Source organism: Ranitomeya imitator, chromosome 1, assembly GCF_032444005.1.
Source record: "Ranitomeya imitator isolate aRanImi1 chromosome 1, aRanImi1.pri, whole genome shotgun sequence".
NCBI lineage: Eukaryota > Metazoa > Chordata > Amphibia > Anura > Dendrobatidae > Ranitomeya > Ranitomeya imitator.
The window spans coordinates 724,022,710-724,047,686 of record NC_091282.1 but is presented as its reverse complement, the minus strand read 5'-3'; the positions used below and the strand labels follow the sequence as shown (position 1 = coordinate 724,047,686).

Here is a 24,977-nt window from a genome sequence, read left to right as displayed (position 1 = left end):
CGAAACATGCACGGAGAGCCCAACAAACAAGCATGCAGCTGCGGCGCCAATCAGCTGATCAGCGCTCCATGGTTCCCTCTGCAGCTTATTCGGTAAGCTATAGCTTGGCGTCTACGAGGGAACCTGAACAAATTTGCTCATCTCTACTTAGAACACCCACACTCTTTTTACAGTAGATTTAATCATGCCAATATCATGCCCGACCTGACTTTTGCTAGAAAGACTGGCCTTTACACTATATCATAGATCATTCTAGCCCTTACAGATCTATTGTTTTGCAAACTGACTTGTAGCAAAATTGCCTTGTTTAGAGCCACTGACCTCCTATACTATGACCCATTCCATTGCCAATGTTTGTCTATGGAGATTGCAGGGTTTAGAGCTACCGACCTCCTGTATTATGACCTATTCCACTGGCAATGTTTGTTACGGAGACTGCAGGGTTTAGAACCACCGACCTCCTATACTATGACCCATTCCACTGGCAATGTTTGTTACGGAGATTGCAGGGTTTAGAGCCACCGACCTCCTATACTATGACCCATTCTACTGGCAATGTTTGTCTATGGAGATTGCAGGGTTTAGAGCCACCGACCTCCTATACTATGACCCATTCCACTGGCAATGTTTGTCTATGGAGATTGCAGGGTTTAGAGCCACCGACCTCCTATACTATGACCCATTCCACTGCCAATGTTTGTTACGGAGATTGCAGGGTTTAGAGCCACCGACCTCCTATACTATGACCCATTCCACTGGCAATGTTTGTTACGGAGATTGCAGGGTTTAGAACCACCGACCTCCTATGTTATGACCCATTCCACTGGCAATGTTTGTTACGGAGATTGCAGGGTTTAGAGCCACCGACCTCCTATACTATGACCCATTCCACTGGCAATGTTTGTTACGGAGATTGCAGGGTTTAGAGCCACCGACCTCCTATGCTATGACCCATTCCACTGGCAATGTTTGTCTATGGAGACTGCAGGGTTTAGAACCACCGACCTCCTCATGTTCATGTTCTTTTCTGATTTATAGTACATTTAAATGCATCATTCTATATTGGAAACCTCGTTTTTGGAAGTGTAAAATTACTTATGCTGCCAAAACAAACAAAAAAAAACCTTCTTGCTGAAACTTTAGGCTTACGTTCCCACTTTGCGAATGTACTGTGGAATTTCAGCCATGGATTTGCATGCAGCATATTGTAGTAGTGACCTTTTTATGTAATATGATTTTAGTAAATCTCACTCATACACTGTGGAGAGGGGAAAGCCACCAACCTAAATCAACCAATTCTGCATTTTTTCCAAATGCACAGCTTGTCAATTTATATTGCAGATTGCCCCCTTTGCAAAGTAAAAGGTAATACCGGTATCTTTGGGTAATCTGTAGAATATTCAAAGAAGTGTTGCACGATTTGGTGCAGATTTTTCAGCTGCCAGCCACATGTGGACATGGTTATCTAACAATACAGTACCATGCATGAGGAGGGAAGAATGGTTTTGGGTGCGACTCCTTGCAAAAAAAAAAAAAAAGCCAAAAATTGGGATGTTGTCAGTTTAATAATTCAGTATTCTGTTTTGGTTTGTTGACCATGACTCGGGCTGGACTGGCCATCTTGCTATTCTGGCTAATGCCGATGGGCTTCTCCAGTCGTGGGCCGCGTTGTCTGCTATGCTGTTAACAGTGTTGGCGTCCTCAGGGTGCAGTTGAGACTGAGCATCTGCGGGGAGGAACAACATGGGCCTACGTGCTTTCAAATGCCAGGACTGAACCGTCCCTGCATAGACTTGTCGTGTCATAGATGGCCTTGGCTATGCCTTATTGATGAGGAATTTACTGATCTTTACTGACATTTCTTCTTTCAGAAAAACTATCACCGCTCTTGCATTTTCCCCAGATGGAAAGTTCTTGGTTACTGGAGAGGCAAGTATTTATTTCAATATTTTTAAGTATTAATAGGACTTATTCCATCACAGAATATATAGTATTCTTTTAGTTTTGTTTTTTTTCTGGGGTCATGATTAGGTAGCTAATGTTGAGGTTAGATGTTGCTATGTTATTTATTTTTCTTCCTCTTAAGGAATTTTACTATCACACCCTGTGCACTGGAGATCAATGGTGATTACAGCAGTTATAACCTCATGAGAGCCTGGTGGATAGGTTATAATTTGCTGTAGTATGCCATTCCCTTTAAAGGGAAGCTGTCAGGAGATGTTTGCTATTTATTATGAGAGCAGCATAATATCAATGGAATCAGGCTCTCTTGCCTTATGTGTCACTTATCAGACTGCATTGTAGTTTCAATACAATTAGTGTTTTATCAGCAGGAGATAATCACCACGGGACTAGGTGTCACATGCACAGCAGTCTAGCTATTATGTAACCCCACCCCACCACTCATTTGCTGCTTCCTGTGTGTTATCGACAAGCTGCGAATCAGAGGTGTGGCCTCTGTTATACAGGGCTCAGCATTCTGAGCACTGCTGCATCTACAGCAGAGAAAACAGGGATTCTATCAAAACTGCACCAAGCAGTAGAGTAAGTGACACATCCCTGGAATCGGGCTTTCTTGCCCTGTAGTATGCTGTTTTCATATTAAATGGCAAAAACCTGCTCCCTTTAAGGTCTAAAGGTCTGGAAATGTATATTTTGTATTTAAAGTGGACCTATGAGCAGTTTTCGCCGGTATAACATACGGCCATCACCTTTCAGGGATGATATACAGCATTCTATAATGCCCCAACCCGACTTGCAAAAAAATCGCTTTTATTATACTCGCCTGCGGGGTGGTCCGAGGGGTGTCACTCTTCTTGGTCCAGCGCCCTGAAAGGTGGTGGCTGTAACTTTTATGGTCCAAAACTGCTGACAGGTTCCCTTTAAAATGCCTACAGATCTTGTCTGGAGATAATCTAGATATCCCAGGGATGTTAAATGTGTTGAGGGTCCTCCAGATAAAACCATGCAGCACGTGTCCTAGTTCCCACTTCATGTTTTCCTCTCTGGTTTACATTGCAGAGCAGATGCGGGAAGTTGTGCTTTCCATCTAGCCACTCCAGGATTAGGTTTATGTTTGGCGTGTCCCAGATTTTGCAGACATAAGACTATTAAAGTGGATGGAATCATATTGACAAGTCACCAAATCAGCTAAAAATTCTCCATTTCCGATGTACAGCATAAAATAAAACCTTCTCTCTTCCCGGCTGCCAGTGGCCATGCACAAATTACCACCTCTGTTTGTGACTTCCATCCTTTTTAATATTTGGGATTTCTGATTTAAGCAATTTGTCAGGGATTTCTGGCCACATATGGGGCAGCGGGGAAATTATCACGGGCTTCTAATAGGATTTAACCCTTGTCAGGCTGCATAATTTTACAACCTTAACAGGCTGCATAGGTACAATTGTACCTTCACATATACCTCCACTGTGGGAAGACTTTACTTGGTTTCAGAAACTAAAGTTCATTCAGCTACAAATGTTATGCTGATATCTATTGTTCAGTGTTGTTACTGGTCACTTATGTTGCTGTCAATTAAGTTAATTGAAACTGGGAGTGGCTTCTACTTGTCTTCCTGCCTCCCTCCTCTCATTAGCCATTTTGCTGTTCATCTCATTGCTGTGAGCACACATTTCTAGGCTTGTGAAGTCTTCAATTTCTTGGAAACGAAGGTAGGAAAGTCTCACAGCATCTAACAGCCAGTTATACCTTTATTCTCATTATGTGGGGACAGAACAGTCAAATTGTCTTTCAGCCTGGACTTGGCTTACATATATTTTGTATGAAACTTATCACTATAGGTATAATTTTTATACGAAAAATGGATAATAATTAGTATCTACATATTGTTTTACGATGTTTTATTTATATTCAGCACAAAATACGAAGCCAAAATTCATCTAGCAAGTCATCATGAGTGATAGTAATGCTGGATCTAGTTTCCGCCATAATCCAAGAAAACGTGTTTGCAGGTTAGTATAATTTTGTGAAAAGCCAATAATGTAGTATTTCGGAAAATTATTTATTTTACATTTTTTCATATTTACAGATTTACGTCTGACGAAATAATGCGAATGCTAGAAGAATCTGATTCTGAGCATGAGGATGAACCATATGTTCCATCTGATGATGAAAACTATGTACCACAAGTGGATGTTACTGAAGAAGATTCAGACATTGAACAAGAAATGGTCATAGAGCATGAAAATGAATACGAATCAGACGAAAGTGTTGAGGATGATTCTGTGCCTCAAAGTGCAGGCGACATTTGGACTGCTAAGGATGAAACTCAATGGTGCAGTAATCCACTGCCAAATGCACAAACAAAATCTCGTAATGTCCTACGACAAAGAGGTGGCCCTGCAGCAATCAGCAACCTATATACAGCAAAAGAGCTATTCAAGTCCATCATGACTCCCGAGATGTGTGACATCATATTACGGGAAACGAATCGAAAGGCCAAGAGAGTTTGTGATGCTTACAACAACGAACTGGTACAACGTTTTCCTGATTCTTCCAAACGGCCACCACAAAAAACATTCAAGCAATTTACTGAAACTGAACTTCATGCATTTTTGGGCATACTGATTGCTGCTGGTGTGCACAGAGCCAACAAAGAGAATCTGGAGGAAATGTGGAATGTTGCTGCTCTGCCTCTTATACGTGCAGCCATGTCTCGTGACCGCTTCAAGATGATACTCAGATTTATCAGGTTTGACAACGAAAATACACGTGCAGAACGTGTGCAAACAGATAAAGCTGCACCAATACGGGACATCTGGACAATGCTGAACAGTAATCTGGAGAGAGCCTACAAGCCATATCATTGTATCACCGTCGACGAGCAATTATTTCCATTTAGAGGTCATACTAAATTTACCCAGTATATACCTTCAAAACCAGCTAAATATGGCATAAAGATTTTCTGGGCTTGTGACTCATCAAATGCCTACCCTTTACAAGGTCAGCTCTACACTGATGGTCCTCGACAAGTAAACATTGGAGAACGAACAGTATTGGACCTAGTGAGCTCGTATAAAGGCTCTGGAAGAAATGTCACCACCGATAACTTCTTTACAACCATGGAACTAGCTAAGGTATTGAACTCCTGGAACATGACACTAGTTGGTACAGTGAGAAAAAACAAAAGGTTCCTACCTAACAACATGCAGCCTGCCAAAGAAAGGCCTGTATACTCGACAAATTTTGCCTACAATCATGATGCAACAGTCTGTTCATATGTACCAAAGAAGAACAAATCAGTCGTGCTTCTATCATCTATGCACATGACGGGAGAAGTTGAAGAGACACTAGCAGCCAAGCCAGAGATAATAAAATACTACAACATAACAAAAGGTGGCGTTGATGTTATGGATAAAATGTTGGGAGAGTACACTGTGAAACGACGAACATCACGTTGGACTTTGGCATTTTTCTACAATATGATTGATGTCAGTGGGTTAGCATCCTACATCATCTACAGAGAACACAATCCAAGCTTCAGGGCAAAGGATCAACGAAGAAAGTTCCTGAAAGATCTCGCAAATCAGCTGTGTATGATTGCAATTGAAGATCGTAGTACAAACAAAATGATAATGAGAAACCATTTTCTTCGAGGTGCAGTAGAAATGGTGCTTGGACGATGCATTGTGGTAGCATCGCAGCCAGCAGCTGGCCCCAAAATACCTCATGGTAGTCGTGGACCCTCCCCTGTTGTTGGTAGTTGCTATGTCTGCAGAGACCTGAGGCGAAAACAACGCAAGACTAGAAAGTCTTGTGTGGTTTGTGTGAAACCCATTTGCGATGAACACTCTGTAGCAAAGCCAACATGCATTACTTGCAAAGAAAATCAATAAAAAAAAGTTTCTTACATTTTCTTTTATAATGTAAATGAACAGTTTTTTACTTGTTTATAATAGTTAAATAGCATTATCATTAAAAAAAATTTATGCTTTTTCCCTTGCATTATCTTCATTCAAAATATATGAGGTACATTTGTACCTATGCAGCTTGTTATGGATGCAAAAAGATCTCGACCCCTTATCTCGGAAGCGGGTGGAGATATTTTATTGAAATTTGGCCAATATATTCTGGACCAAAAATGTAGAGATGTCACGAAATTTCAGCCCTCTACGTCTTTTCAAAAAAAAGTTATTGCAATTTTAAAACGGAATAGTTACAATTGTACCTATTCAGCCGGATAAGGGTTAAAGAAGCCGATCCTCCAGTGTTGGCCCCATTACCATATTTTCATTAGGAAAGGGTTGAAAATTCTGTGCTCTGTAAAGCTTTAGGGGCCTAGTATTCTCCTGTCCCAATCCTTACAGGTCATTGTCCTGCCTAACAGGAAAATCCTCATGTTTTATTTGCATTGTATTGTTTATTGTGGTTCCTACTCCAACATAATAATTCATAACTTACGACTGTCGAAGTTAAGGTGTCTCATTTATAGACGTCTAAAAATTCAGGTGTTTTGCTGCTGACTTTTTTTTTTCTTTTTAAACACCCATTTGAAAATACCCTGCATAATAATCCTTATCCTATAGGATTAAAAAAAAACGTCCCCTCTTCTCACCCTCCCCAGGTCCAGCACTAAGTATTTGTTGCTGTCTAATGTCACACTGACAGCACTGCAACCAATCACTGAGTTCACCCTCTCTACCCATTTAGACAGCACAATCCACTGAGCTCACTGATTAGCTGCTGTCAACGTGATGTCAGCACTGTAGGCAAGAACGGATGCAGAGAGCAGGCACGGACTATGTCCTGGACCAGGGGAAGGTGAGAAAGACCCTAAAAAAAAAGGCTAAGGATAGGGGTTTTTCAAACTGTAAGACTCCTTTTAAGGTTGGGATTGCACCCACACTTTTATATTTTACTGCAAAACAAAAAATCTCCGATATTGCACTAGGTAACTTAAAAATTTGTTAAAAATTGTTTCATTGCTGCACACTTATTTTTTTTCTTTTTTTTTTCTTTTTACATCATTTTAAGAATTTTTTCAGCAGATCATTGCCCTCTTCCTGTTGAAAATGTGTGTATGTATGTATGTATGTATGTACGTACGTGTGTGTGTGTATGTATGTACATATATGTATATATATATATGTGTGTATATATATATAAAGTGTGTGTGTATATATATGTATATATGTATGTATATATATATATATATATATATATATATATATATATATATTATATATATATATATATCTCTATCACAGCAGCACATGTACATGAATCTAGGCCATGTGAAAACAAATATTCAATATGAATTATACTTCTCAAAAATATTTTTTTCAAAAAATTTTTTTTTATAAAACTTACAGTAATAGATTAAATGAAGATTCTTAGCGCATAAATTGGCCAATTCATGTGTATATGAATAATATATATATATTTATTAATTATACATACTCAGCTGATCCATGTTTATGGGGGATTTGGGAACAGTGCCCACCAGATGAACAGTTATTACATGTGCTTGGTCTGCAGCAAAGATGGCTTTGTTACTAGTCACTAAAATGTCAACTTATCTGGTGTGTGAAGTAGAAAGCTGTGGACTTGTCTCATCTGCTTCCTTTGTTTAGAGCGGGCACATGCCGGCCGTGCGGGTTTGGGATGTGGCTGAGCGAACACAAGTGGCGGAACTACAAGAACACAAGTATGGCGTTGCCTGCGTTGCTTTCTCCCCGAGCTCCAAGTACATCGTGTCGGTTGGGTACCAGCACGATATGATCGTCAATGTGTGGTCTTGGAAGGTGAGTGCGGTGATGCAGAACATTGTATCTTGTGCGCCCACTAATCTAATCTTTAGGATATCCTTTATCGTTTTGAAGCTCATCATTGCTGATTTATTCCATGGACCTGAAACATTATTTGATTTGCACCAAAGATAAGTCTTTCATGCATTGCACCGCGGTGTGATCACGAAACACAGAAGTGTGAATCCGGCCTGATTGACCGTGGTTCTCCTCCCCTTAACTCTGCGTCCTTATATATGACTATGAGGATGTTGAGTTCGGGTCAGGAGATCCAGACTCGATCCATACTCCAACCGCAGAACACGGTGGTGTGACTCCAGCCTTAAAATGTGTTTTTAATTCTTGTATGTTCTTGTGTTGTCCTGAAACATTGAAGTTTCGTGAATGGTCGCCGATTGCCCTCTGACCGGGACATGTTTTTTTGCATTTATTAGTGGTACTTGTTGTTCTCGGACTGTCTGTATAATCTAATCTTGTTAGACACCTTTATCCTGTGATTGCCATTGTTCTCTAGATGACACTCGCACATAATGATGAAGCTTATCCGGCACTTGGTCTTCTATAGAGTATGATCTGTGTTGTTGCATTATACACCGACCCTTTAGGTCGTGTGAGGATGTTTCTGCACTGTCGTAAAGAGTCCATCGCTTGGAATTTATTCATTTTTATTTTTTATATCTATTGTACATTATCACTGCATTGACCCGATACTTGCTTCTACTACAAAAGTGACGGATTAGACCCCTCCATCTTTGGGAGCATAGAGGTGTCTGTTTTCTATCAGGACCTCTTCCTGTGTTTTGATTTTTTTTTTTTGTTGGGGAGATCTCTCTCCATGTATGGCATTGTTCGGATTGAAGGAAATCCCATAAGTTGCCTCTGTTTGGCAGATAACAAGGGCTTGCATATGACAAAGTATGTGTTTCGGGGCCCCTACAGAAATTGGGACTTGTCCACATGGGTGGCAAGAAACTGCGCAGGATTAAAGGATTATCCCTATCGTCATAGACTGATATTGTCATAGTTCTTGTAAAAACGAGAACTTTTCTAATTTACTGCTTATTTAAATCTATAACTGGTTTTAACATATTAGTACTTTTTTATCTGTTGTCTGTTTTGTTGTCTAGGAGACAGACCACCGCTGCGGTCTAGCTCATCAGTTTTTGAGGATGTGCCGGATTAGGAGCGAACGGGGCGGCCCTGCAATCCTGGCTAGTTTCCAAATACTGCAGTAGAAAACTGCTTGGAAGCACCGCACATGTTCTGCTGACTAGCAGCAGTGGTCGGTCTCCAAGGCAACTAGCTGAAAACAAGTGTCCATATCTCAGAAACTGCTCAAAACTTTAATAAGCAGTACATTGCAAAATTGCTTATATTTACAAGCTCTTTCTGACAATACCTTTCGTCAGTTTGTGAATAACGTCTTTTAAAGTTTTCACAATTGTTGATTGGGGCGCTTATAAGAATGGTCGTGTCAAGCAGCATCTTATAGGGACCCACTACTTTGCTGGTTGTCGTGTTTTTTTTTTTATTTTATATATATATATTTTTTTTTTAGGGGATTGACCAATGCGGGTGTCAATTTATGATTGTATCAAAATGTTCAAGGTTATATAAATCTTCGTAAGATGTATCCACTGGTCTCAGAACATACTGTCCCTGGCAGGAAGGATTAGTCTGCAGTGGAAACGTTTTTAGGTGTCGTCATCTGAAAAGTGAAGGAAACTTTTAGTTAAAATGACCTTTACTTTTCATAGTCACATTTTCTGTATATTTTTTTTTTTCTTTTTTTGTCTTTCAGAAAAATGTTGTTGTAGCAGCAAATAAAGTATCTAGTAAAGTAACAGCAGTTTCCTTCTCGGAAGACAGCAGCTACTTTGTGACTGCCGGGAACAGGCACGTCAAGTTCTGGTACTTGGATGAAGCAAAGTCCTCCAAGGTAACTCCCAAGAATTAATTTGGGCTTGGAATATTGCACGGACCCATTTATTTGTGACATTCACAATTGTTCTGTCTGAATAAAACACTGCTGCCATTAGCGAAGAAATAGATCAGTTTTCCAGGAGTAGTAATCATCAGTGCAACAAATAAAACCAACTGTGTTTTTTATTCTCAATCTGGAGCTCTGATTTTTCTTTAGCTACCTGTTTTTTGCTCAGTGAATGTATAGAAAGTTTCTAGTCCTCTGCTATAAAAGTCAGGTGTCTGCCATGTTATTAAAACTTACCAGAACAAATACAGATTCCTATGTTTAAAGAGCTTTCAATGTAGCCGTAAAGATCACATGCTATATGGTTGATCCATATGGGATTTATTTTTTATTTTTGGGGGGCAACCATAGACTTGAAAGAGCACATTTTGTCCAACACTCAAAAGAAAATTATACATGCTGTGGCTTATCATGCAGACATTTGGTCCAATTTAAAAAAAAAAATAATAATAATCCGAACAGCTCTACCAGGCAATAAAATTAGTCGTTTTTTTTTATTTATCATTTTGGCACTTAAAAAAGATCCCAATGCCTGAACCAAGGCCCAAAATGGTTAAAGCAAACATCCTATTTTTTAGTTTAATCAGCAATTTAATTAATCAACAGTTTAAACACTACTAAAAAGATAGAAATGGAGGCATACAAAACACTTGTATGACCATAGAGAAAATCTCTCCGTGCCTGCATAGTCCACTCTCCATAGACACTGAAGTCCACACGTAAAAACTTTTCGTTTTCATCTTTCTGGCCGAAGTTCACACAAATGTCTTTTCGGTGTTTGGAAAGTGTGACGACATTGCACCAATGTTATTCAATGGGGCTGTACATGTGACTGATTTTATTTATTTTTTTACATGGCGTGAAAAAAAAAATCACAGCATACACTAGTTTCTTCGGTGTATCGGATGAGAGTTAGGGTACAGTTCACCCTGTATGGATGAACCATATAGAATTTTTACTCATAAGAAATCCAGTGCCCAATGGTAAAGAACTGCAATGTATACATTTTAATAACTGATGCAGATGTATAATCTTCCTTCTTTCTGGATGAGAATCTTGCTAATCAGACTAATGGATAGCCAATAAACTGATGTGTTTGCACATAAAATCTAAAAGTTTTTTTATATGTAACAGTGCAGCACATCTATTAATACGTTTAGTAGTTTGGGCTACGTTTTTATTATGGGCTCTTCTTATTCCAGGTGAATTCTACGATTCCTCTGCTGGGGCGCTCAGGCCTTTTGGGGGAACTCAGGAACAATTTCTTCACAGATGTTGCATGTGGTAAAGGAAAGAAGGCGAGCAGTACCTTCTGCATCACCTCCTCCGGGCTTTTGTGCGAATTCAATGAACGGAGACTTCTCGACAAATGGGTAGAGCTGAGGGTGAGTCTTTATTGTACAGCATGTCCATTGGATAGGTGATTGGTAGGGGTCCGAGCGCTGGGATCTGCAGATTGGGGCAGCTTTTAGCCTTGTTTAGAAAGGAGCAGTGGATGTGTCCAGACACCACTCCATTCATTCTTTACGGGGACTGCTGAAAAAGCAGAGCGTCCCTTAGAGAAGCGATGGAGCAGCAGTCACATGTCCATTCTTTCGGGGATAGAAGTGCCCTATTCTGATAATCAGAGTCCCAGCAGTCAAACCTCCACCAATCCTGTGGATAGGTGATGACTAGTGATGAACAAACGTGCTCGGATACGTGATACCCAAACCGTTGAACAGCCGCGGGGACTCAAACCTATTATTCGAGCACGCGAAGTCACTCGGTTATCACACGAGCATGGTCAGATAACACCTTTTCCAAGCACATTCGCTCATCACTAGTGATAACTTCTACGGATAGTTCATTGTTCTCCTGCTATGAAGGTATAGATCCAAAATGTTAAGAATTCTTTTAATATATCATATTAGAAAGGTAGCAAACTACTTTGTGTATATTAGTACATTAATGTGAGGGATGTCCTAGTCATGTCAGCTCTATAGCGACCATTATATTCTGTTTTGTTCCAGACCACCATGGCGAGCTGCATCATTGTCAACCAAGACTATATTTTCTGCGGTTGTGCCGATGGGACTGTGCGCATCTTTAACCCAAACAATTTGCACTTTCTTAACACCATGCCAAAGCCACATCGCCTTGGAGTGGACATTGCCACAGTCACAGAGGCGAGGTATAATCCAATGAAATTCTGCAGTGTTAATAAATTCCCATCTTACCCCACATCCATCCCTTACATCATTTTCTGGATATGGGCTTTTCCACAACTTTTTGAGGCTCCACAGATTGACTGCATTTTGCCTGCTCGAGTGGTCTTCATGAGAACAGAATAAATTGCTAGTTGACTCATATATGCAAATGTGACGACCACTTGAGCTGTCTGTCAGGATTTCCCTCTATAATGAGCATATTGCACACTGTCAAAATTCTGCAATCTGCAGGCAAATGGTGACTGCAAAAAAATTGTCCCACCTGGAAAACTCCTTTAAACATCAGGAAGGACCGTTTTTGGTGTGGTTGAATCCCATGAGTGCTGCTGATCAGTAGACTGTAGGGGCCATGTGTGCAGAGCAGCTTTGCCTGGCGCTGCCACCCTGTACCATTCGGGTAAATTGGACTTGGTTGCACTAGTGGCGTCTTCATTGTGGGTGGGGATCTGAACCCTTAGGATCACATATTAGCTGCCTTTTAGGTCCTGAATAAAACCCTTTAAGTCTTGCAGTCTCATTGGGAAACAAGGGGCATACATTTTCAGAATGGCCGTTCCTCTGGATGTCGTATGAGCCCTTGTATTGTGAATTCATTTATTTGTCGTCTGCTAAGGAAACAACAGTTTTCCTTGTGCACTGCCCCAGTGTTGCGAGTCTCCAGCCCTCCATTATACATTTGCGTAGGATATTCCTGCATCTGGGGCTTGGCAAACCCCGAATTCGGTGAATGGCATTCAGCCTGGTATTTTCTACAGTGGGTTTCTCAGGAAGAACAGTCCTCCCTTTGATCTATGTCTCTGCATGTGGTTTTTTTCTCTGCTGACCCCCAGCCCACAGCTGCATGCTTTGGCTTTGAAAAGACCCAGTGTTTCCCCTAGGCCAGACATAAAGTGGGTCAGTTTTTTTTAGTTGACCTCTTGATTTTTACAGCTTTGTCATTAAGTTACTTGCACAGATAGTTTATACTATTATTTGTAGAGTAATGTCTCTTCCAAACCCCATTTTCATATGTTTGTAAACTTCACGGAGAAACTTTTCAGAACTTTTTCCATCTGTCCCAGTCTCCAGTTTGTGTTATTTGCGGTGATACATATGGGGCTTTGTGCATTGCACGTTGGCCATCTTTCCCCATTTTTGTGTTTTTATTGGGGTGACATGACTGAGAACCTTCTACCAGACCCTTCTGGCGGCAGGCGTTCTAATTCAGTATGTCCAAATCTTCTCTATATCAAAATAATCTGTCACTGAAAAGTCAGGAAGCCCTTATTACACCAGGGTCATGGTCCAGCCAAAATGTGCAGGTGTGGGTGATGTTTTTCTAATTTGTACTGGGGTCTGAAGCGTTGAATCACACACTGCAGATTGTTACAAAAATTTCTACAAGTGAAAATCTCTTCTGTTCATCTATGTGGGGTTTTGGATGAGCAGGACTGTTGCCCAGATTTGTGCAGCATAATCCGCTGCGTATGCATTCACCGTCCTGCAGTACCTGTTCACTTCTATGAAGCTCGATTTTTTTTTTTTTTTTTTTTTTTTTTTTTTTGGTGTTGCAGATTTTATAAGAAAACCTACAAAGTTGGTTCTGTATGAATATATGCTATTCTCCCCAATACTGCAGGGGGCACAGGGGGCAGCTGTCCCTCTGTCCGGTAGCAGTCCCTCTGTCCGGCAGAGCAACCTACGTACTCTTATGCCAATCTTATTTTTTTTCCCTGGCAGCCGCCTCTTCTCCAATGCTGCAGATGCCAAGTACCCGGACACTGTCGGCATGACTTTTGACTCCACCAACCAATGGCTGTCGTGTGTGTACAATGACCACAGTCTTTATGTGTGGGACATTAAAGATCTGAAGAAAGTGGGGAAAGTCTACTCTGCTCTGTACCACTCTTCCTGTGTATGGAATGCTGAGGTATGGCCATGCTGACCGAACTAAAAAAAAATAACACATGTATGTTTTACGGTATTAATGCGCTGCCACATTCATACAAAGGAAAAGATACTGTGACTGCAAAATCGCCAGTGAAGCCGCTTCAGGAAAAAGACCGCTGGCATTTTCCTAGGAAAACATTGGCTGCTCCGCTGTCGGAATTGAGGCGTCGTGTATGCCTCACCCTATTAATTTTTACCGAGTGACCTTATTTTAAAGTAAAGCTGATTATTGGAGATTAGTAATGGAGAAGTGGGAAATCTGCAGCCAAATCCACAACAAAATCTGTAAGACCTGTGGATTTGGGACCCATGCTGCACTGGAATTTTCCACAACGTGTACATGATGAGTAACGCTACTGGGGACTTCTTATTTTATTTACTTTTTGTTGAATGTTATATACAAAGCCGAAATTGTTAGTTGCAAAGGTGAAAAAAAACATGAAAGGAAGGAAAGACATTGACATAACTTTTTGTTGTCACACATAATGGTCCTCGGTCTCCTCTTACATTGGTGTTAATGGAGGTGACCGCTCTCGCGTTGTCCACCAGCCACAAGTAATGTAGTTACCAAGTGATGGATGATGGCTCATTGATGTAGGGCTGAGGGGTGATGCTCAGAGATGGTTGGTCTGGGGTTGCGGAACTGGGATCTTGGTATATTAGAAGTTATCTGTAGTTGGTCGAATGATGCCAGAACATTGGTCAGTTAGTTGTATACCACCCGCTGTGTACGCCATATTGTTCCCAGATATGTGCATCTGGTAGTGCCCCTCCCAGGACCGTGTAAAGCAAGTGAGTCTACAAAGAAGACTATAAAAGGTAGCATTCACTTATTATATATTGATTTGCATTCACCCTCCTAGGTTTATCCTGAAATGAAGGACAGCAACCAGGCCTGCCTGCCACCAAACTCTTTCATAACCTGCTCTTCTGACAGCACCATCCGACTGTGGAACATGGAGACTTCGAACATCCACGGCACGGCCCTACACAGGAACATCCTCAGCAGCGTGCGTGTACAAAATGCTGCACTATGGCTTTTTTTGGTATTTTATGCACATATATCAATACTCCTAACGTCCCATGCTCTTTGACTTTTTCCAGGACTTGATGAAAATTCTTCTGATTGATGGTAACACTCAAGCTCTGCTCGACACAGACTGTAACTGCACTGGCTTGGTGGATAAGGTTGATGTGCAGACACTGGACACGAAGGTTGGGATTCGCTCAGTGTGCGTGAGCCCTAATGGCCAACACTTGGCCTCAGGAGACAGAACCGGCACACTCAGGTATTGGGTCAGCGGCGGGGACAAATGGCACTGAGATTCTCACTAGATCAGCAGGACTAGGTTCTCATTCTTCATTTCAGGGTTCATGAGTTGCAGACTCTGACGGAGCTATTGAGAGTGGAAGCTCACGATTCTGAAATACTTTGCCTGGAATATTCTAAGCCAGAAACCGGTAATTGTGTGTATTTAGATGTGCCTTTATAGTGTATGTGTCATGTCATTCCTTCAATACTTTGTATTTCATATTAGGAATGAACCTGCTGGCCTCTGCTAGCCGTGACCGACTGATCCATGTACTAGATGCATCCAAAGACTACAGCCTTCAGCAGACCTTGGACGATCACTCTTCATCGATCACCGCTGTAAAATTTGCTGGTGAGCTGTCACGTGCAGTAATATAGGGATGTTCCCTGTAAAGAACACCGATTATATCCACCCAGATACTCGCTGTAGTATTGCTAACCTGTATCTGGTATTTTTACAGCCAACGATGGCAAGATGCGAATGATCAGCTGTGGAGCAGATAAAAGCATTTACTTCCGCACCGCTGAGCAGGTATGGCTATGAAATATCTATACACATACCAGTAGTATATAGAGCAAGTGCTTCGCTAGTTGGCTTACATGTTTGAAGTCTTTCTGCCATTATATGGACCAGATTGTTTCTCCTGTGACTCTTTTTATCTATAGTTTTTCCTTTTTTGAGGCTGTATTTTGTTTTGCACCATATTTTTAAGTTGCGCTTTGTCTATTCTCTATTTTGTTCTATTTTTTTTTTTTTATTTTGTCATGGTTTTAAAAAGTTGTAATTTGGGGGCAAATTTACTCTTACTTGAGTACACCCATGCAGGGATTGTTATGATTATTAATATTGTGATTATTTAATAACTTTTTTATTTTATCTATTTTTGCGCAAATGTTATAGTGCAACTAACCTTTAAATGAACCGACCACTTTTTGCTGTTAAAATGTGCAACAATAAATACATAGAGCATTTTACTTGCCAATCCAAGAACCTTAATGAACGGTTTTGTGGAATTTTGGGCAGAAAACAGCAACTCTGTTATGTTAACTTTTATAAATGAGTGTGTCACGGTCTGAGTACGGAAACTGATGTGCGGACTGGCCTCCTTATCGGAGCTTGACAGCCTTGTATGGAGACATGCATACCTGCCGGTGTCCATGGTCCTCTTCACCTATGAGGATGGCATCAGGAGCCCTCGGGTGAATGAGGGTCGCTGGAAACCACGGTTACCTGTGTCCCCCAATGAAGCGATCAAGAAATAGAATTGAGCAAGGGAGCGGGAGTACGGATACACGGACGATAGCATGTCATAATGCGACACCTACAATAAGAATATTAAGCACACCTGAATACTGTGTGGTTTTTCTTTCAGACTGGGGAAGGGTCAGTCCACTTTACCCGCACACACCATATAGTACGTAAAACAACCCTGTATGACATGGATGTGGATCCCAGCCTGAAGTATGCCGCCATCGGGTGTCAGGATCGAAATATCCGGTACCAATAGGCTTTACAAACTTTGCTGTTTCTTTTTACTTTTTCTGATCCCTATCCCAATGTTATATTTCCTATCTCTGCACTTAGGAAAGTTGACCACCTTGCCAAAACGTATGTATTTTTGGTTAAAAATAATTTCATGTGTGGCAACAGATCACAATAAACTGTGCCTAGAAACCAAGATCTTATTAAAGCCAAACTGCAATATTTTTTAATGAAACCATATCGCAAAATTATTTAGCCCCAAATACATTCATAGAATAAAAAAATAAATAAATACATTTTCCCCCGAGAGGTGCACAACTCTTCAGGTCTGAGTACGAGGGAGTACCTATGTAATCATTGCAGGTGCGAAGACTAAATTAATTTTATATCAATATAGAACAGTGCCACCCAGTGGCCAAATATAGGCACGATTGTATAAAGGGAATCTGTCAGCAGGTTTTTGTTATGTAATCTTGAGAGCAGCATTATGTAGGGGCTGAGCCTGATTTCGGCTATGTATCCCTTACTGGTCTGTGTGTGTGTTTTTTTTTTTTGTTTTTGTTTTTTTTTAATCTATAAAATCAGTATTTTATCAGCAGGAGATTATCATTACAGGTCTGTGTCTCAAGGCTATTGGGCAACGTGTTCTGTCTAACTCCGCCTCCAACACTGAAGCAGTGTAAACATAGAACAGCCCACTTAGAAAAAACACAGTCATAAGTCCGAATAGATATAAATTACAAAGAATCTTTATTTATCATGACAGATATAAAAACCGCAGATAGGGATACTCCCCCGTGCCACCCTCAGCACATACAAACAGGACAGAGGCGGATATAGGTATGCATATCAATGACAAAAATACAAAAAGAGACCGTATAAAGTGCACATCAATGAATAGGTATCATCATTCGCATTTTAGTTATAATGATCATTTTACCATAGAAAATAGTTGTATAAAAGATATACATACCAAACAGAGTAGTGACCACAGTGTACAAATACCGCACATCCGTCCACCCCGACGCGTGTTTCGGCTAATGCCTTCCTCAAGGGGTGTGTAAACAGATAGTAGCCAATCAGTGGTGTGGGCGGAGTTATACAGAGCTCAGGATTCAAGCTCTGCTTGATCTGCAGCAGAGAAAACTGATTCTGCCACAACTGCTGCACCCATTAAGTGACACATCGCTGGAATCCGGGTCTCTGCCCCTACATCATGCTGCGTTGGATTACATAACAAAATCCTGTTGACAGATTCCCTTTAAAGCAATGTACAGTTGTGGCCAAAAGTATTGACACCCCTGCAATTCTGTCAGATAATACTCAGCTTCTTCCTGAAAATGATGGCAAACACATTCTTTGTTATTGTTATCTTCATTTAATTTGTCTTAAATGAAAAAACACAAAAAGAATTGTCCTAAAGCCAAATTGGATATAATTCCACACCAAACATAAAAAAGGGGGTGGACAAAAATATTGGCACTGTTCGAAAAATCATGTGATGCTTCTCTAATTTGTGTAATAACAGCACCTGTAACTTACCTGTGGCACCTAACAGGTGATGGCAATAACTAAGTCACACTTGCAGCCAGTTGACATGGATTAAAGTTGACTCAACCTCTATCCTGTGTCTTGTGTGTACCACATTGAGCATGGAGAAAAGAAAGAAGACCAAAGAACTGTCTGAGGACTTGAGAAACCAAATTGTGAGGACGCATGAGCAATCTCAAGGCTACAAGTCCATCTCCAAAGACCTGAATGTTCCTGTGTCTACCGTGCACAGTGTCATCAAGAAGTTTAAAGCCCATGGCATTGTGGCTAACCTCCCTAGATGTGGACGGAAAAGAAAAATTGACAAGAGATTTCAACGCAAGATTGTGCGGATGTTGGATAAAGAACCTCGACTAACATCCAAACAAGTTCAAGCTGCCCTGCAGTCCGAGGGTACAACAGTGTCAACCCGTACTATCTGTCGGCGTCTGAATTAAAAGGGACTGTATGGTAGGAGACCCAGGAAGACCTCACTTCTTACCCCGAGACATAAAAAAGCCAGGCTGGAGTTTGCCAAAACTTACCTGAAAAAGCCTAAAACGTTTTGGAAGAATGTTCTCTGGTAACATGAGACAAAAGTAGAGCTTTTTGGGCAAAGGCATCAACATAGAGTTTACAGGAGAAAAAAAGAGCCATTCAGAGAAAAGAACACTGTCCCTACAGTCAAACATGGTGGAGATTCCCTGATGTTTTGGTGTTGCTTTGCTGCCTCTGGCACTGGACTGCTTGACTGTGTGCATGGCATATGAAGTCTGAAGACTACCAACAAATTTTGCAGCATAATGTAGGGCCCAGTGTGAGAAAGCTGGGTCTCCCTCAGAGGTCATGGGTTTTCCAGCAGGACAATGACACAAAACACACTTCAAAAAGCAGTAGAAAATGGTTTGAGAGAAAGCACTGGGGACTTCTAAGGTGGCCAGCAATGAGTCCAGACCTGAATCCCATAGAACACCTGTGGAGAGATCTAAAAATGGCAGAAGGCACCCTTCAAATATCAGGGACCTGGGGCAGTTTGCCAAAGAAGAATGGTCTAAAATTCCAGCAGAGCATTGTAAGAAACTCATTGATGGTTACCGGAAGCGGTTGGTCGCAGTTATTTTGGCTAAAGGTTGTGCAACCAAGTATTAGGCTGAGGGTGCCAATACTTTTGTCTGGCCCATTTTTGGAGTTTTGTGTGAAATGATCAATGTTTTGCTTTTTGCTTCATTCTCTTTTGTGTTTTTTCATTTAAGACAAATTAAATGAAGATAATAATACCAAACAATTTGTGATTTCAATCATTTTCAGGAAGAAACTGAGTATTATCTGACAGAATTGCAGGGGTGTCAATACTTTTGGTCACAACTGTATCTTTAAACACCTAATACCAGTTCAGGACTACATTTCTTAAAATGTTAATTTGGATAAAAAGCAATGAAAAATGCAGATATTTGTATATTTCCAATCATTAGCATAATAACCTATTTAACCTTCTGTCAAATGAGCAGTGTATAGAAAATACCGAGAACATATCATCCAAATCTAAAAAGAATCCTTTCATCTCATGAAGTCATTAATGGAGAACTCGAGAGAAAAATAAACTTAATGTTTTTAATAAAAAAAAAAAAAAAGTACAACCGTATTGGGGATGTGGGGGTGTCTGCAGAGCTATTAGGATAAATGTCTGCAGGTTGGTGACATAAAGGCTGCCGTACCTACCTGATTTATAGTTTTATATACGCTGCTATCAAATATCGGTCTTTATTGCGAGTCAAATTGGGGAACGGGGAAGTGTTTTTGGGGAACTTTATTTTATATTTGTCATGTTGGGTAAAATATATGAGAAGTTGTAGAAAATCGCAGTGATTTCTAAAATATCTGTTTAATATTATATTTTTTTGTAATGCACCTGCTTGTATAATGCTGTTTTTAGGATATTTAACATCAGCAGCGGGAAGCAGAAAAAGCTGTACAAGGGATCACAGAGTGAAGACGGGACTCTCATTAAAGTAAGTGCATTATGTTCTTTATTGGCTCAATTATCCAGCAAAATTAGCGAGTCAGATTATTGCGTAAAGGCGACAAGGGCTTAATAAAAAGAGAGCAATCTGCAAATCCTCACATTATTCTCTGAGGAGACCTGTCAGACATACTTAATGCATTTCCAGAAATGAATTTCCTGAAAGTAAATTACGCTTCTAAGCAATGGCGTATCTTGTCCACTGACCATTATAGAAATCCCGATAAACTAGGCTTCCGCATAAATCGGTCTATGAAATTCCTTCAGCCATATGCTTGCTGTCTGCTCATTTAAGAGTTAAGTTGATTTTCTAGGAAGGTCATGTGTTTTTTTTTTTTTTTTTTTGGCTTCTTGCTTAGTAAATGTTAATCAGCCTTATTTACTGCTGTCATTACTGCCCGGTCAGCAAACAGGATTCAGATCTGCGGGGAATGTTTGGAGCAGTGATCTAGACTTGGCTGCTAAAGGCCAGGACTGCGCGCACACCACATGTCACATATACTGTGCTGACTCTGACTTTTTCCCAATTTTTATGGCTTCCAAGTGTGCACAGTTTAATTTTATTAGAGTAATCCGATTTTCTCTGGTCTTCCCTTGTAAATTGTTCTAACCTGATAGTTTTGTTCCTGAGGGGCCATTTTATCTGGGGCCAATGCAGATATTTCCTATATGTGCTGCTGGTTCTTTCCCCGCAAACTTGGTTTGTCTCTGCATGCTCTCTGGCCAATTCTTTTTTGCCCTCATTTTCTTTCCACTGCTCCCCTTAGTATTTTTTTTGTTCTTTTGTAAATCAGTTGTATGGTTCCAGAGAAGGGGGCTCTTTTTTACGTAGTGCTAATTTGTTATGGTCTTTACCATGGGGGCGTGACTCAACGTAATAATGCAAAACAGTCTAAAGACACGCCTCTGAGGATCCTGTGGGCTATACCCATTTGTAAAGAACACTCACTCACTCACTCACTCACTCACTCACTCTCACACACACTCTCACTCTCACACACACTCTCACTCACACACACTCTCACTCTCACACACACTCTCACTCTCACACACACTCTCACTCTCACACACACTCTCACTCTCACACACACTCTCACTCTCACACACACTCTCACTCTCACACACACTCTCACTCTCACACACACTCTCACTCTCACACACACTCTCACTCTCACACACACTCTCACTCTCACACACACTCTCACTCTCACACACACTCTCACTCTCACACACACTCTCACTCTCACACACACTCTCACTCTCACACACACTCTCACTCTCACACACACTCTCACTCTCACACACACTCTCACTCTCACACACACTCTCACTCTCACACACACTCTCACTCTCACACACACTCTCACTCTCACACACACTCTCACTCTCACACACACTCTCACTCACTCTCTCACACACACTCTCACTCACTCACTCACACACACTCTCACTCACTCACTCACACACACTCTCACTCACTCACTCACACACACTCTATCTCTCTCACGCTCTCTCTCACTCTCTCTCACTTGTAGAGAGTGTGAGAGTGAGTGTATATTTTGCCCCTTGTCCCACAGCTAACACTTCTTTCTCCCTGTAGGTTCAAACTGACCCATCCGGCCTCTATATAGCAACCAGCTGCTCAGACAAGAACTTGTCGATCTTTGATTTCTACACTGGGGAGTGCGTGGCCACCATGTTTGGACATTCAGGTAGTGATTGCTTATCAAATCATGAAAATATGTAGCCCCTTACTAGAGCACCAATCTCAGACTGTGTAATCCTCCTTTCAGAGATTGTGACAGGGATGAAGTTTACCAATGACTGCAAACATCTGATATCTGTGTCTGGAGACAGGTAAGAACCTAAGTGTGAGACTCCATGGAAGAGATCCTGCACACCACTGACTTTCTTGAACTAGTGGTGTTCACGGCTAGCGCTTGTACCTATGATATTTTATGGGGCTGTGCACATGTCCAATCTCTTATTTTTTTTTTCCCCCTTGTACCGAGCTGTCCTTGGAAAGTAAGAGACATGTCCGATTTTACTCCGAGTGTCGAATAGAAATCAGCCATTCAAGTCTGAGTCCGTGAAAAACCATCTGATGGCACTCGGATGATACCAGAGTGCGGTCTGATTTTCACGGACTGACAACCATTTTTTGTAACCATGTAACATAATTTGGATTTTACCCTATTACATTGAGGTCCGCTATAAAAATGTGATTTTCATGTGGTTGTTTTTTTGTTTGTTTTATTTTCTCCCACAATGTGTGCATGAGGTTTTAAAAACCATTCGCTTGACATGTATTGTTAATTGCCGAAGATTTGTGTCCCAAATCCGCAGCAAATTCTGAAATTATGAACATGTCCTAAAACCTGTAAACTGAGCATTTTTTTTTTTCTTTCTCCAGTTGCATTTTTATCTGGCGTCTTAGCTCCGAGATGACGATCAACATGCGCCAAAGACTCGCTGAAATAAAGCAACGTGGGAAAGTGGGCGAAAAATGTGCACCGAGCAAGACTGCAAATACCAGGTAACCTCCTTGTAGGTTTTTCTTTTCTTGTGTGTGATTTGTAATAAAGCAGCCATTAATAAGATGTGCTCAGTGACCGTGCAGAGAGACTATGTAGCATGTGAGCATTTGCACTAGTTGTATATGTTTTTGCCTCGTTCCTATTTTATGACCTGTTTGTTAAATGGCTCACGTGTTGGTTAGGTTCACACCATAGTGAGCTCTAATTTCAATTTTTTATTTTTTCCAAAGACGTGAGACCATTGCTGTGATGTGCCCGGCACCTGCACTTTCATCTGATAGCGACAAAGATGGGGTTGATGAAGGCAGTGATGAAGATATGATTGGTAAGGAATTGCCTATAGCCAGGTTGCCATATATCAGTTATATCCGGCTAGTTGCTTTTTCTGAGCTGGACACAAATGATGTATCCATAGCCGGGTCCAAAAAATATGTTGCATGCAATGTTTTTTGATCTTGCTTTATGACCAGACCACTGCAACAACTGGAGAGGAAAAAGTGGAAAGAGTGCATCGGAACCAAAGTCACCCAGCAATAGGGTTGAGCCTTCTGCAAATTCGTTTATGGCACCACACTATTGCATCAGGGCCCTATTCAAGCAACGTGGAACTAACATCTTTTGTTTCCTTGCTGAACACTTTACTGTTCATATCAAAGTTATTTTATGTAAAACAAGTATTTACGCCTACAATGTAATGCACTTCCACATCTTCTAATTTCCTCTTTGTTTATAGAGCGTTTATATCTTGCATTTTAGGTTCTGAGAAGAACAATGACCTTGCCAATTCTTTTGGAAGAAGTGTATCTTTCTGGGAAATGAAAAGGGTAAGTTTTAGGATGGTCTAGAGCAGTGTTCCCCAACTCCGGTCCTCAAGAGCCACCAACAGGTCATGTTTTCAGGATTTCCTTAGTATTGCACAGGTGATAATTGCATCACCTGCACAGGCAATAATTCCATCACCTGTGTAATACTAAGGAAATCCTGAAAACATGGCCTGTTGGTGACTCTTGAGGACCGGAGTTGGGGAACACTGCTCTAGACAGTAGATCTTTTGGGGTGAATCCTGCCACTTACTGTAGGCTGAGCTGTCCATCATAATTATTACATTTTGGTAGCATTCATAACTAATATTCTATGGGGCTATTCACAAGTGCGATTTATTTACGTACGAGAGAAACTGACCAAGCCCAGACGATTTTTCACGTATTTGGACAAATTTGTCTACAAATAAGCTCATTGTAGAAAATGGGGTTTGTCTCACTGCTATGAGCCTCCGTTTTCACATGCTGTGATCAGGCTAGTTCAATGCTGATCCTTTTTACCTGGCTGAACACGATGTCTGGGCCTGATTTTCGAGCGTACGGCTTTTTTTTCCCATCATTTCTATCCCCTATTGCCATGAAAACAACTGAATGTGTCTCCATTTCTCGCTAGCAGAAAAAGAACTATCAGTGGTGCATCTTTTAGTTTATATAAAAAAAAGGTCCTGGATTACACTTTTTTTCCAAACGTTTGCTTAATTTTAAGGATAAAGACAAGTCCGTCTCCCAGCACTCAGACTCTCTTGGTAAAACACCCAGGCAGCGCGTTCGTTGGTCTCAGCCCACTGGAAACATCGAGCTCACTGTAAAGTCCATGCTTGACCTCCGCCAGCTGGAATCTTTCTCTCCATGCGACGACCTCCTTGGACGCCAAGAAAATCAAGGAGTTGCATTTATGGAATCAAAAGTGCAACCTGACCCCGTAAAATTATATGTAAGTTTGAAATGGTTATTTATGATGATTGTGCAATGGAAAAAAAAAAAGGATATGGATTTTGCATGTTGCTAATCTTCTTTTAAGTAGTATTTCAATGACTTTTAAAAATTAATAAATAACGTTGTGTTTTTTATACTGACCTAATGGGGCACATATATTAATGTACTTTATTAATAAATATTGCATCTGTAAAAACTCCATAATCATTACTGACCCTGAAATGTGATCTGAAAAGTGTGCTAGCTGCATTTGGAGTCATGTTCTCCCATCTTCAGCTTTGTATGTTGGTCCTTGTGACATTACAAGACTCCTTGTCCTGTTACACTCCTTTTAACATTCCTATTTTTTACTATATCTTACCCCTATGTGACCGCTTCACTGCATAACTGTATAAAGTGATTGAACTTCTGATGTTTCTGTGCTGCTTCACTTAATACAT

The 24,977-nt window shown here is 40.8% G+C and overlaps 2 protein-coding genes across 4 annotated transcripts in view; both read left to right on the top strand.

Moving 5' to 3' along the window:
• MAPKBP1 (mitogen-activated protein kinase binding protein 1) overlaps positions 1-24,977 on the top strand; it is a 148,620-nt gene that overhangs the window by 98,718 nt on the left and 24,925 nt on the right. For all 3 annotated transcript variants that reach the window (XM_069732530.1, XM_069732529.1, XM_069732528.1), the window contains exons 5-23: positions 1,872-1,929; positions 7,596-7,766; positions 9,571-9,708; positions 10,962-11,144; positions 11,772-11,932; positions 13,689-13,878; positions 14,762-14,908; positions 15,003-15,187; positions 15,268-15,359; positions 15,437-15,562; positions 15,672-15,742; positions 16,584-16,708; positions 20,157-20,232; positions 21,844-21,955; positions 22,037-22,100; positions 22,657-22,779; positions 23,011-23,105; positions 23,537-23,604; positions 24,308-24,535. In XM_069732530.1, coding sequence (XP_069588631.1) covers positions 1,872-1,929; positions 7,596-7,766; positions 9,571-9,708; positions 10,962-11,144; positions 11,772-11,932; positions 13,689-13,878; positions 14,762-14,908; positions 15,003-15,187; positions 15,268-15,359; positions 15,437-15,562; positions 15,672-15,742; positions 16,584-16,708; positions 20,157-20,232; positions 21,844-21,955; positions 22,037-22,100; positions 22,657-22,779; positions 23,011-23,105; positions 23,537-23,604; positions 24,308-24,535 — 2,413 coding nt within the window. The remainder of the gene's footprint in view (positions 1-1,871; positions 1,930-7,595; positions 7,767-9,570; positions 9,709-10,961; positions 11,145-11,771; positions 11,933-13,688; positions 13,879-14,761; positions 14,909-15,002; positions 15,188-15,267; positions 15,360-15,436; positions 15,563-15,671; positions 15,743-16,583; positions 16,709-20,156; positions 20,233-21,843; positions 21,956-22,036; positions 22,101-22,656; positions 22,780-23,010; positions 23,106-23,536; positions 23,605-24,307; positions 24,536-24,977) is intronic.
• On the top strand, positions 3,828-5,985 carry LOC138644145 (piggyBac transposable element-derived protein 4-like). The gene is made up of 2 exons (XM_069732531.1): positions 3,828-3,974; positions 4,052-5,985. Exons 1-2 carry the CDS (start codon positions 3,916-3,918, stop codon positions 5,856-5,858), a joined length of 1,866 nt encoding a protein of 621 aa, XP_069588632.1. The 5' UTR covers positions 3,828-3,915; the 3' UTR covers positions 5,859-5,985.